Genomic DNA, 13,510 nt, shown 5'->3' with positions numbered 1-13,510 from the left:
CCACATATGTGTAATTTTCTAAGGCAAAAAGGTCCAGGTGTTGTAATCTTTAGTCCCAGAGGAATTGCTTCACTCACTTGCTCATGTTGGTTTTCATTTTGGGTAATCCAGCTCTGTGGTAATCTTTTTTTACATTTGTCCCAAATTCTTTACAGCTACTCCAAGTGTATTTGCACTGTAGATCTGTATAAAGGCATAATGATATTGACTACAGTACTTCATTTGGATAGATGATATTCTAGAGGTGATGGACTCGACCTTGGGGGAGCTGGGGGTGGTGACGATGGACAGGAAGCTCTGGCGTGGGCTGGTCCATGAAGTCACAAAGAGTCGGAAGCGACTGAACAAATAAACAACAACAAACTTCATTTTTAATTCTTTCTCTAATAATCCCCAGTATAGTTTTTTGGGGTTTTTTTACACTGAGCTGCACACTAAACTGACCTTTTCATCCAGACCCCCACATATTCCCTTGCCTGATAATTGCCGCCAGCAGCCCAGACACCATCAGCATATATGGGAACACTTTTTTGTTTTTATAAGCATCTCTTGCTTACATTGAGCGGCAGTTCCTACTTTAATGCTTATTCCCTAGTTTAGACAGATTTTGAAGATCCAAGCTACCTTTTTTGATTGAATCACTCTAAATCAGTGGGTATCACCAGGAGATTTACCCTTATTGCTTATACTTAACTCCCAATTAGTTATGAATATATTAGAAAAGACTGCTGCAAAAGTCATGGAGAAGATACTTAGTTCCTGGCAGTCTGGCAGTCTCTGAGTTTTAGTAGTTTAACCTGTGACATTGAAAGAACTTATTTTGATAAATCACCAGTTACAGTGTGGAGGCCATGGGCTGTTCATTGGGAACGTCAGCTTCAAGAGAAGAGCTTTTGCTTACAGTGTTTATAGCAGTGTTGGCTATGCTGGCTGGGGAATTCTGGGAGTTGAAGTCCATACGTCTTAAAGTTGCCAAGGTTGAGAAATACTGGTTTATAGTATTACTTTGTTTAAAAAAAAAAGTAGAAGGAAGTAGTTGTACCTATATATGAAATTACAACTTGTTCAGGCTATCAGTTCCCAGCATGCTGACCAACACTACTTCTCCAGGGTTTCATACAGAGGTATTTTCTAGCTCTACTTGGAGATGCTGGAGGATGGATCTGAAATCTTCTGCAATTGTGTGCCTTATCTCTGAGCTCTGGTCCTTCTACCCATCTCTGCATGGCCAAAAATGGCCAAAATACTGAGAAACATTCTGCTTTATTACCTGCTATCAGAAAAAGAAAAAAAAATCAAAACATGTTAGAAATTTTGACAGAAATTTGGGAACAGTCAATTATTCACAGTTCCCTCTGCAAATGATCTGTTTAGAAAACCTTTTCTGAACTCAGGATTTCAATTTGATTCTGTAGAGAAGCTGTGCTTTCTTTTTCCCAGGGCTGATGTTTGATTGCATCACTGTATTTTCTTTGTCACTTAACTTCCCTGTGTCAAAACACAGTAGTTAGGAACAAAATGTCAGGATAAATGTTTAGATTTACAAATGTAAAATCATACATCAGCAGATTATTAATGGAGAAAATAGCAGGAGGGGGAATAGCAGAATCCTTATCAGTGTTTCGATTGTGCAGCTGTAAAACTAGCTTGTCCACCTGGGGAAGTAAGAAAGGAATAATCTATCCTCTCCATCCACCCCACAACATGATACAATGTCCTTGGGTGATGCAATTGCTTTTATCTGTGAAGATCTGCCTGCAAAACAAAAGTGAGGACTTACAGCCCAGATCAGCACATTTCATCATTTAGAACCAGGTCCAACCAGGATCCATAGACTGGGATCTCCTCCTGTGTGATCACCTCATTTCAAAAAGACACACACTCCTTTTTGTCCTCTCCGTAGCTCAGTCAATGTATGAATGGGACATTTGCATTTTACCAGTTTTGCCACAAATGCAATTTCTAAACAAATGTCATAGTTGTCATAGTCTTTCCTTTCTCATTGCATCTTCCTTAGAGTACGTTGGGAAACTGTATTTCCTGTTTCAATATTTCATTATTTGTTCCAGCAGCTAGGTCCCAAGAATTTATTTGAACATCAAAACCAAGAATGGGGAGGTTAGAATAGCCTCATATGTGTTTCACAGTGAATCAGCTTCATCTCATATGGAAGTTTAGGAGGGGAAATTTTACCGCCCCCCAAACATACAAATTGCTTAAAAGTTACTTACACAGTGGTCCATGGACTGTCTTTTTTTCTTCTTGTGTTAAAAGTACCAATTGCCTAGAACCAGTAGGAGTGATCTGACCTTGTTATTGTTATGGGAAAAATGGTTACTGTTTCTCATAAGAGAGATTGGATCTGAAGACTTGTGTTTCAGAAAGATCTGAAAAAAATAGCTCCTTCCTTGTAAGGAATGAAACTGGCAAGGCAGGAACTAAAGGTTCCCATGCCAGAGAAAACCAAAATATCAGCCAAGATCAGGAGCTTTTCAAGGCCATAAAGAGAACAGCCAAGTATCAGTTGGCATGGAAAGGTGGAAATAAAAAGCCTAAAATTTAAACTCTGGAGCACAGCCCTATATGTAAGCATTGGCTTCTGTGTTCAGTGGTGTGCATATGGCTTCATTACTGACAGCAATACAGAGTCAGTTTTGCCTGGCTGTTTCTATGAGAGGTTTACGTGTCTGGAGAACCCAGATTCACAGCTGTGTTGTCACCCAGTGTTCCTTTTGTCCTTACAAGGACTATGCAAGAAAAATCAATGTTTTTGTGCAAATGGGAAACCAAGCATACTCATAAACCAAGTAATATGTGAGACAAAAACACAACACCAAAGTTCTTGAAATTGGTATAGTGAATTGTTTAGGTGGGAAAACTGAACTTGAAAACTGGAATTTCAGCCAGCGGTCATTATCTGTTGCCCTAACGCTCTTCTTCAAGAAGCAGTGGCTAAAAGTGAACCCATAGCTTTATTCCAGAACATATTACACCTGCACAAAATGTTCCTAGCTGGTGGTTTGTGTACCAAAGCTGATGTAGCTCAGCTAGACATGCGATATAAACAGCTCTCTAACTGATGGCTGTGATTCCTTTCATTCTGTGTCTGCACCAGTTCTTAGTGATCAAGAACATAACTCTGAGAAGTATATTGACAGCAAAGCAGTTTTAAGTTTGTGCCATATACCTGTGGTCGTAAGCAAGCTGTCCACACTTCCCAATTCTTGCTTACCCACAGGTTGCTATGACAGTTCAAGAAATATAATTTTTATTATAGAGCTCCTTTTGTTTCTGCTCCCTTTTTAGTCTCTTCCCCCACAGTTGGCAAGCCCTACAAATGCAACTATTGTGGTCGCAGCTACAAGCAGCAAAGCACGTTGGAAGAGCACAAGGAACGCTGTCACAACTACCTGCAAAGTCTTAACACTGAACCACAGTCGCTGGCTGGCCAGCAAGGTAAGCCTGCTGCCAGGCTAGAAGAGAGACAAACCTAAAGAGAGTGCCATTGGTTATTCTATGATGTCTACATTTGGAAATTTTTGCAAATATTAAAAAATCTGGGAGGATCAATGAGGATGGCACAGGCTACCTATAGAGGCAAGCCTCAGCTCAATCTTCCCACACTGATGCTTCCTGCATGTGTTGGGCTATTGCTGCTACTATGCCCAGCCAGCATAGCTATCAGTACAGGTAACTGCGAATGGCTGCTAAATGAAGCAATCACTAAACGAGGACTACCTGCATGTTGATTGTGAATTCTGGAAGTTGGAAGTCTAACACATCTGGAAACTACCAGCTTGAGAATAGCTGCTCCCAGTTGGTACAAAGTCCCTTTTTCAAATGCCTTTTACTAGTTTAATATTATAGCCACTGCAGTTTCATTAATATTTTCTGTATCAGGACTAGGATTCTCATTTCTGGGACAGGTGGAAACTAGCTTTAGTGTCTGAACATGTGGGATGGGAGACATGAGAGGTGCTAGTACTTAAGTACCATGAAACAGGAGAAGAGAAGCTAAATGGGATGATTATGACATGGGCATCAGGCTCTAATAGGGTTGATTCAAGTTAGCACTGGGTACCAGTTCTATCCTTATCTATCCTGCTCTGTGATTGTTTTTTTCCTCCAACAAATTAATTTATCAGTACCATTCATGTATTGCTTTCATAACCTTGTACAAGCTCTTAAAAGAAGAAGATAGGGTAGAATTATGCTGGACAACCAAAAATGAAACCAATTTTGTTTTATTACCAGGTGACGAGATGCGAGACTTGGAGATGGTGCCGGACTCCATGCTTCACTCCTCAGCAGATCGGCCGACCTTTATTGACCGACTAGCAAACAGCATCACCAAACGAAAACGCTCCACACCTCAGAAATTTGTAGGTAAGGTGCATCTCAAACATTTCTGGAAAACGGGCTGGTGTTCTTATCAGTCAAGAGTTGTTGGATTATATGATGTCTTGGGTGCTTCTCCCTGAGCTAAAGAACTTCCACCTGTAGGTTTTTGTAGTGTTGTTTTTCCATCAACATTATTTGTCTTACTCTCATAATAGGCTTATTATCTGATAGTAGAATCAATTTGTAATCTGATCCCTTTTACCCTGTGCATTAGGAGAGAAGCAGATGCGATTTGGCCTCTCCGACATGGCATTTGATGTCAACTCCAGCTTTGAGAAGGACGTGGAGATGGTGGCTGCTCACCATCCCATGGACGCTAGCTTTGGCAGTTCATTGTCATTCATGGGAGCAGAACATTTGCGCCCCCTCAGACTCCCACCTACAAACTGCATCTCTGAGATCACACCTGTCATCAGCTCTGTCTACACTCAAATCCAGCCCCTCCCAGGCAGGTTGGAAATTGCAAGTAGTCGGGAAGCTGCTGAAGGCCATGAGGATCTTCCTGATGGGACACAGATTGTATATCGGGCATCACGGGAGCCAAGCATGGTATCACCTAGCAATGGTTGCCAGGATTCCACAGACACTGAGAGCATCCATGAAGAGAGGGGCTCACAGCAGCCGCTGCTGTCCAGCATTGGGAATTGCACCAGCAGCCGGCAGAGTCCAGCCTACGCCAAAGAGGACCCAAAATTGCAGGAGGGCATCATTCCCACCACTACTCGGTCAACTCCCAGTTCAGCCAAAGAAGCCCTGCGTGTGGTGAATGATGAAGGGGAACAGGTAAAAGCCTTCAAATGCGAGCACTGCCGGATCTTATTCCTGGACCATGTCATGTTCACCATCCATATGGGCTGCCACGGCTTCAGAGACCCTTTTGAATGCAACATCTGTGGCTATCACAGCCAAGACCGGTACGAGTTCTCTTCCCATATAGTGCGAGGGGAACATAAAGTAGGCTAATCTTACTCTGTCCCCTTACTCATCTCTCCCCATCTCTAGTGCTCTATCCTCGTTGGGCATGGAACTGTTTGTTTCTTTTGTACTCCTTTGCACTGACTTTGGCTAAAAAAGAGAAATATTAAAAAAAAAATAACCCTAAGTTTTAAAAAAAATCCAATGAACTTGAGATGGGGAGGAGCTCATAACATTTTGCCTTTCTCTGTGCTGTGTTATTTAAAAGTTGATAATTAATTTTAAAATTTGTGCTTTTCTCTCACACTTGTAGTTATTTATTAACGTTTCCCTTCCTTCCTTCCTTCTTTTTGCTGAATAGCTTTTTCAGTCATTTCACCAGGAATGTCCTCTATTGAGGAGCAAGTAAGGGCTGGCACATACACCAGCAGCAAGCTTGTCTCTTTAAGGTCTAGGTCTCTTCTTCTTCCATTTGGACTTTTTTTGGTTTCAGTTCCCATCTCTCTGTTAAGCCACCACGTTAGGTATTAAGAACCTCAGATCAGGTGCTAAACACATTATAGAGCTTCCCCCATTCAAGGGGCTAGGAAAGCCACGGCTTGAGGTGTATGGCTGTTCAGGTGAACTGTATATATCTTCTTTTTATGGGTGGCTATGAAATGGAGCATATAAAGGTATCCTGCTAGGAACGCTGCGGTCCCAAGAATTTAATACCTCTGTGCATCTACTTAACACAGCTTTGAACTGACTTGTGTTATTTCCTCTATTGGGGCCTGGAAGGGATAGTGAATTTTGCATCTGGTGATGATGAAGGAGCTGCAGTGTTTCAAGGAAGATGATGAGCACTTTGTCCATGAAGAATGCTGCCTTTCCAGATTGAACTGAGGATCAGCAATGGGAAAGCAAATGCTGTTTCCAGGATGCCATGAAGGAACCTTAGCATCGTCTGATTAAGATATATTCTGCTTCTAAAGAGTCTGGGATGTCCTGTCTCCTCTCCAGATGGGTTGTCTGAGCTAATTTTCTTTGAGCTTCCTGTGGCTAGCGCTTAAAGAATAATTGTTGCTGGAGGCTTTAGAATCAGGGTAGGCAAAATGTAGCCTTTACAACTCCCATCATTTCTCAGTACTGTCTGAGCTGGCTAGGATTAATGGGAGTTGGAGTACAGCAACATTTGGAGTCTCAGAGGTTGCCAATCCAAGCTTTGGAAGATGTAAGCCTCCTAGATGAGCATGCGTTGTTAACTTTTCTTTCCCGAAGTATGCAGGTTCCTTAGAGAGCATTAATGAGCCTAGCTTTGCTGACTAGGCTTACTTACTGATTTGTAAGATACAAAATGGAGGAGTTTTCAGTGGCAGTTAAGAAAGATGCTAGCAACAATTGCTGGAGTCAGCTTAGGAATTGCTCTACAATTACTAGAGCCAAAGGAATGAGGAGTCAAGTCCTGCCAGTGTCTCTGTTACAGTGCCTAACTTACACCTCCTTGCTCAGATTCCCAGCAATCAATTATTGCTGAGCAGCTTGGAACTGGATTTAGTTTCCCAGTCAGTTTAGCTGTCCTTATTTATGTCAATCAGTTATAAGCCTTATGGATTGTGTCCAGAAAGCATGCCCTTTGTGGACCCATGAGCAAGACCTGAGAGTGGCAGCCTTGTGGTAAAAGTTCTCTGTATCTATGGAAGACTGCTCATCCAAACTAAGGGGACATAAGTTTTCAGTGACAGTTTCAGTTTCCTTAAAGAGAAATCTTTTTCTCCAGATCAGAGGCAAGAACAACTTCTAAGCTGATTTTGTTGAAAAAGCAAAGGAAAAGCCAGCAAGATCTACACAATAACAAGCCCCCTTTTTTTCCACAGGTACATGGCCCAGGGTGTCAGAGGGGAGCATTAGATTTCTGCAGTAAGGGCCCTGCAAGGACACCTTATTATGTGTACTTTAGTGTCTTAAAAGCTTTGATCATCATCAAGGGCAAAAAATTCCATTCTGTAATTGGGTTGCAGATTGCTGCTGATAATAGGCTGTAGGCAAGGGATAAAACACCACTTGTCTGTATTTGCAGTCATTCCCCCCCAGTCTGAGTGGAAATCCTGTTGATAATTGCTTTTCAAGAGGGTAATCACCAAATTAGAGGGGTTATGAGCTGAGCCAATAAAACTTGAAGCTTGCCTTTTTCCAGGGCTTGCTCTCCCTTTGTCTGTCAGAAACATCTCATCTGTCAGAAAGGGGTGTAAGATTAAAAGTCTCCCTAAGCTGGGCAATGGATGTGGCAAGAGGGGGAGTGCTTTTGGTTTTAGATAAATGCCCTTAATGCATAAAGATACGTTGCTCAACAGCAGCCCAGGGAACTGCTTCCTTGCAGGAAAAACCAAAGGCTGTTCTTTTTCTATTTAAAAGACAAACCTCAAGCTGCAACATTTTGTTTGTTTCCCCTCTTTATTGCTTTTTGTGATGTGAAATACAGAACTGAGCTTTTTAAAAAAAATAATAAACAGGCCAGACCAATTTGATTAACTGGAAAGGCCTTATTGGATGAGATGCTTGGGGGAATTGGCCAAGGAGATTGGAGTGGAACTTTTCTTTAAATAGTCTGACTATGCTGTACTGCCATACTTTAAAAAATGTTGACCTTTTCTGGTACAATATCACTTTTCCCCTTCTGCTTTCTCTTTCTTACATTCAGCATACGAATGGCATCTTAGAGGCTTGGGAGGCACTTTGAGCTGGTCCCAGCAATGTATATTTTAGCTTCAGCAGGAGAAGTGGACTAATACAATCTTTGTCATTCTGGTTATATTGTGCAATACAAATGAAACATGCTGAGAGACTTTGCCAAATTGTTAAGGGAGTTTGAAAGTCCCGTTCTTACATTTTTATTGATTAGAATCGTACTACTGGCTCCCTGTAGTTCTACTGGCCCTAAGGTAAAGGAATTTTTTTTCCTATTGATGTACATTTAAAGTATTCAACACTTTTTGTGATTGTTAATCGAAAAAGTTATTTCACGTGACATAGTTTTCCCTGTAATAATCTCCATGATTCCAATGCTCATCAGAATGTCTTGTGTGAATGAAATCCTAGAGGGAATTATAGGAGCTCTCCTTTGAGTGGAAAAAGTCACAAGAACCAGCTTTTATGCATTGTAATTTTGAATGTTTAATGTCATCCTGCTCTAAAGGTTGAGATTCCTTCACTGCCTACTTTAAAACTATGAAGAATTTGTTTTTAAATTAACACAATTTGATAAGATTATAATTGCATTGAATGAATGAATTTAAGATGTTATTTAAAGTGTTCGGGTTATGCTCCAAAAATCTGAGAGAACATATCTTTAGGTTTCTTCTAAGCTACTGTTAAAACATACAGGTGGGTTCCTGGGAAACCTTATGAGAAGATCTTAAAAGCAAAATGTTGGACATCAAATACGTATTTACTGCATATAGTAAAACCTCCAAGCTGATTTCTGACATTCCCAACAAAATAAAACCACTGTATTTGTTGCCCATTTTGTGAGCATGGAGATGTGTGTGTGTCATACATACATATGCACACCACACACCCATATCCACCTCTTTCAGAATGAGCTACTCAAATAATTGTCTGTGGTAAGAACCTTAGATTCCTCTGCTGGTAAGTTGTTTTTTCCCTTAAACAATGTTTTGTTTTGGCGGTACAGTATAGCCTGTTCATGTGCATCTGAAGAAAGTCCAGATCTTTATCACCTAGGCATTCTCAGAGGTCACAATGGAATTAGGCCTCTGAGAAAAGGGAAGGTTCAAATAGGCCTATGTAATAATAATAATAATAATCTAAATGAGAGGAGCAGTCCTCAGAGTCAGTTGTGTGCATGTTTCTTTTCCCATGTGAATCTAGACCTAAATAGAGCATGTATAGTCACGCCCCAGTTTTATAGATAGCATTTATCCCTTGTGGAATCAAGCAAACCGCACTTCCCTCTCGGTACCTGAGACTTTCTGGACTTCTGGTATGGTGTATGTGCTCCAGAGTGCTGGGGTAAAATCCATTTACTTTAACTGGGGAGCATTATATTGTCTCTAATGAAAAGTAAACATACATGCATGAACTAGTAGTGACAAAGTCCAAAAATGTAACCAAATTCCAAAAATATCCAATTCTGCAGAGAAAGGATGCCAACTAATAATGTTTATCTAATCAATCTTTTAAGCAGAACTGGAAATGAAACAGCAAGATTCATACCTGTTTTCTTTCTACACACTGTACTAGATCTGCTGTATGAAGCAAGATAAATATTTTTTCAACAGATGGAAAATTGAGCTTGTGTTCAACATACCAAGAGTATGAGTTTTGTTGAGATATCTTTTTGATGTCTGAGTTTTATTATCAGTGCCCTGATATTTTCCATGTGAGATGCAAATTACCTCTAGTTCCAATAGACAAAATTATGGAAAGCCACCATTTTTCCCCCCATGTAGACTAAAATTTCTGTCACAGCAATGTAAAACATATTGAACGGCTGACCAGATATGCATTCCATCTGAATATATTTGTCAAGAGGAGGAAGCATTTATTGGCTTCTTGGAAGAGGATGTTGGGAAGTAAATACGCTTATGAAGTTTTCCTTATTTATGTACTGTTCCTGAAATAAATATGAAACTTTGACAAGAAAGAAAGAAAATAAAGCTTAGATAGTTGGATACTGACTTCTTGAAAGCCAAAGATGGCCCTTGGGTGCTTGGCCTCACTTCATTGCCACACTGATAAAGCACCTAAAGTGTCATTTTTACTGGGTTTTTTAAAAGCTGTCCTTTGTGCCTCCATACAAAGCCCACATCCAGAATTGCTCTGCTTCCTGTTTCTAGTGGGAATAGGACCACTCTGTGCAGGAGCCATTTATTTTTGTTTTAATGGGAAATATTAGACAGTTCTAGAGCTAAATGAAGATGTCCAGAACATCATTTGTGAACTGTATTTACTGCACTGTGGAATGGTACTAATCTCTCTCCGCCCTGCTTCAGGGAACATGAATCCTGCTTCGGACTTCACATATTACCTCCTGCTTGCCCCCTTTTGTGAAAATGAAAACAGGTTTGTTTTAGAGAAACAAAGCTCTGAAATTTCTAAGAAAACAGTGTTCCTTTTTATTTCTGCTTTCACCTGTATGAAGAGCCTAAAAAAAACAAATGTAGGAATTTTGTAAAACTCCAGGTCTCTTTAACTTGTGTAAATATATATATTTTTTAACCAGATGTATGAAGAACAAAAAAGATGTGCAATATCCCCAACCCGCTACAATATTCTTCACTTGTTTCTAACGAGCTTTCATTTGTATATTGTTATTGGGTTTGCTAGTGTGGCGCTCTTCTCCCCCCCCTTTTTTTTTGGTGGGGTTAAACTTGCTTTTAAATAAAAGAAAAACCTCTTACTGCAAAAGCTTTTTTGTATTTGTAATATATTGTAAGTACATATTTGTGTAATGGAGATTATACTACTGTTAAGTTTTGTACTGTACTGGCTGAAGGTCTGTTATAAATAAACATGAGTAATTTAACAGTATGGTTCTGGGCTGTCCTTAGCTAATATTGCTGATACTTGTGATGACTCTTCAATCTTAAATCAGCATCCTGATTTGGTGCCATGTGGATGCCTTGCACATGCGAACAGAACGAGCAGATGAGCAAATTGGAAGGGAATTTGCATGTGGTTCTCTTGCTTGTAAAGAAATCAACAGTGTAGCCCTTTAGAGAAGGCAGCCTTTTTGCTTCAGAGAGATAAGCCTTGTGCTAAATATCTACATATCCAAGTGTTGACTGTTACCCCATGGTTGCACGGAAACAAAGGTAAAATGTAAATCAAGGGTGGACAATCTCTTTTGGTAGGAACCACAACTCGTTCTCCTGACTTGAGCTGTTAGTCTGCAGAATGCTTTCTGGTATTATCTGTAGAAGGCAAGGAACCAAATAGGCTTCTTTAGCTTGTGGTAGAGGGAGATAGGGAGTAGGAGGTAAACTGCTTCCATTTTGACTTTAAAAATTATCTGAAATCTCATAGCCACTGGTGGAGAGATTTATGGGTAGAAATGGGTATGGTTAGCCTCCCAAAGATTTTCTCATGCTTGATCTCATCCTCTCATCCTCATCCTTTTTTTTTTTTAGTCTACACTCCTGAAAATAGAATAATTTTGCCATTAGACTTATGCAGCATGATCTTTGGAGGCACTGGGGAACTGCCTGAGGCCATAGGGTCCCCCGCCTAGGGAATAAAGATGAACCCGTACACTGTGGTATAGAATTAAAATGTACGAACCTACAAGAGGCTCTGCAGAATCCCTATGCTTTCTCTTTAAACTAAGATTAGAACACACACTGGCAGCTGAACTACAAATCTTCATATTTAGATACCTTAGAAGGGAGTGTCCATGTTTCTACTTTTGAAAAATGCAAGGTTTTGATAATCTATTTGTTGCTGAGTACCTAACATTTTAGCAGTTCAGGCATAATTGGTGTGTGTGATGGTAGAGTGCAGGCAGAAAAGAACATGTATTGGGAGTCACAGTGGATGTGGATCTAGAGTAAAGTACATTTTAGGAGCCTCACATTTTACTAGTTAGCACTTTCCATCAGTGAATTAACTATCACTTGTAATGAAAGAATGAATGAAGGAGCAAGTTCCTTTTTATCTCTGTCATAGGAATCTGATACAAGAGTACCTTCTTCCCACACCAGCTGCTGCTAATAGTGGAACCTAATGCATATGGGAGGGCCTGGATAAATGTGTTAATTTCAGTAGCTGTTAATGGACTGCTTCACACAAATATCCTAATCCTGGTGGCAGATTCCTAGAGGGAAAATCTGAATAAAAGCTATTTTCTCTGGCAAAAGAAAAGTGCCCTTCAGCTCTAGCTGTTTCTATATCCCAAGTTATAGAATTTATTTTATTTCAAAAATTTATTAAGTTTCCCTACAACTAAGGACAACATAATAAAACAAAGTTGATTCAACTTCAGTCCCAAATATATATGTAAAATATGTGAGGGGGGTTTTTTGTTAATCAAATCCCCTTTTAAAATTTGCAAATAACCTTCCTGTAAAGGTTCCTCGTAAATTGGTGATCACCACCATGACTTCACCCCCTCATCAGTATGAGGGTAGAAAATGGGGTTAAGCTCTTAACAAAGAAGTTAAGGTCTGAAACATGGACAAGCTAAAATTTTAAAAATCTGCAAGAACTTGGAAAATAATTTCTTTCCTGTTTAAATTTAAGAACTACCCTCCCCTCTTCATGGGCAAAAAGAACAAATTACTTAAGACTCCAGCACTACCACGGGGATTTATAATATTCCCAACAAAATGGCGGTCATTTCTTCCAATGGCAAAGTTGTCTCTCCAATTTAGTACTGCACTCCTTTTCTTTTTTTAAGATTTTTTTTATCCCACCTTTATTATTTTTATAAATAACTCAGCATGGGGAACATGCCTAATACTCCTTCCTCCTCCTCTTTTCCCCACAACAACAGCCCTGTGAGGTGGGTTGGGCTGAGAGAGAGTGACTGGCTCGAGGTCACCCAGCCGGCTTTCCTGCCGAAGGCGGGACTGGAACTCTCAGTCTCCTGTTTGCTAGCCTGGTGCCTTAACCATTAGAATCATTTTCATTTTTGTACACAATATATTTGTCCTGTTTTCAACTTTATGTGGGCTAAGTGAAACTTGACAGTATTTGCTTAACTAATTTCCATAGTTGTGCATGTTTATCCAGGCTCTAATTAAATCAATGGCTTTCAAACTCCCTTGTCTCTCTTCCAGCAAAAGAAGTGGTAGATCCAATGCTAATTACAGATTTTTTTTCCAAAGGATTCATTCATTCTGAGGTTTCCAAAACCTTGGGACTAAGCTCTCTTCTGTAGTTTCTCTTCAGCTACAAACGATAGAAGCCACAAACCTGTATCATTTTTTTGTGCTCATCTCATCCAACTAATTTATACTTTGCAGAATTGTCCACATTTGTTACTGCCCATCCTACTGATAGTTGATTGATGTCCTGCTCATGTACATTTTCCCATTTTGGTAGTATTGCAAAAAGTCTGGTAATCTAACATTCTGAGCTGGGTAGGCATTAGGGCTGAATAAAATATGCAAACATATATATGTTGTAGATTATACCATTAGGTCTCAATCATTTGTTTCTTAAGGCCCATCCTTCACTCAGTGAAGCAAGTGGA

General features: G+C 40.0%; 1 protein-coding gene across 2 annotated transcripts in view; it reads left to right on the top strand.

The window, feature by feature from the left end:
- IKZF4 (IKAROS family zinc finger 4) overlaps nucleotides 1-10,848 on the top strand; it is a 73,727-nt gene extending 62,879 nt beyond the window's left edge. For both annotated transcript variants that reach the window (XM_063293505.1, XM_063293506.1), the window contains 3 exons: nucleotides 3,307-3,456; nucleotides 4,255-4,386; nucleotides 4,616-10,848. In XM_063293505.1, coding sequence (XP_063149575.1) covers nucleotides 3,307-3,456; nucleotides 4,255-4,386; nucleotides 4,616-5,364 — 1,031 coding nt within the window. In that variant the 3' untranslated portion in view covers nucleotides 5,365-10,848. The remainder of the gene's footprint in view (nucleotides 1-3,306; nucleotides 3,457-4,254; nucleotides 4,387-4,615) is intronic.
- Nucleotides 10,849-13,510: the final 2,662 nt, after the last annotated feature.

This window comes from Candoia aspera, chromosome 2 (genome assembly GCF_035149785.1).
Source record: "Candoia aspera isolate rCanAsp1 chromosome 2, rCanAsp1.hap2, whole genome shotgun sequence".
Taxonomy (NCBI): domain Eukaryota; kingdom Metazoa; phylum Chordata; class Lepidosauria; order Squamata; family Boidae; genus Candoia; species Candoia aspera.
The sequence above is the reverse complement of the archived record's forward strand: the minus strand, read 5'-3'. Positions and strand labels throughout refer to the sequence as shown.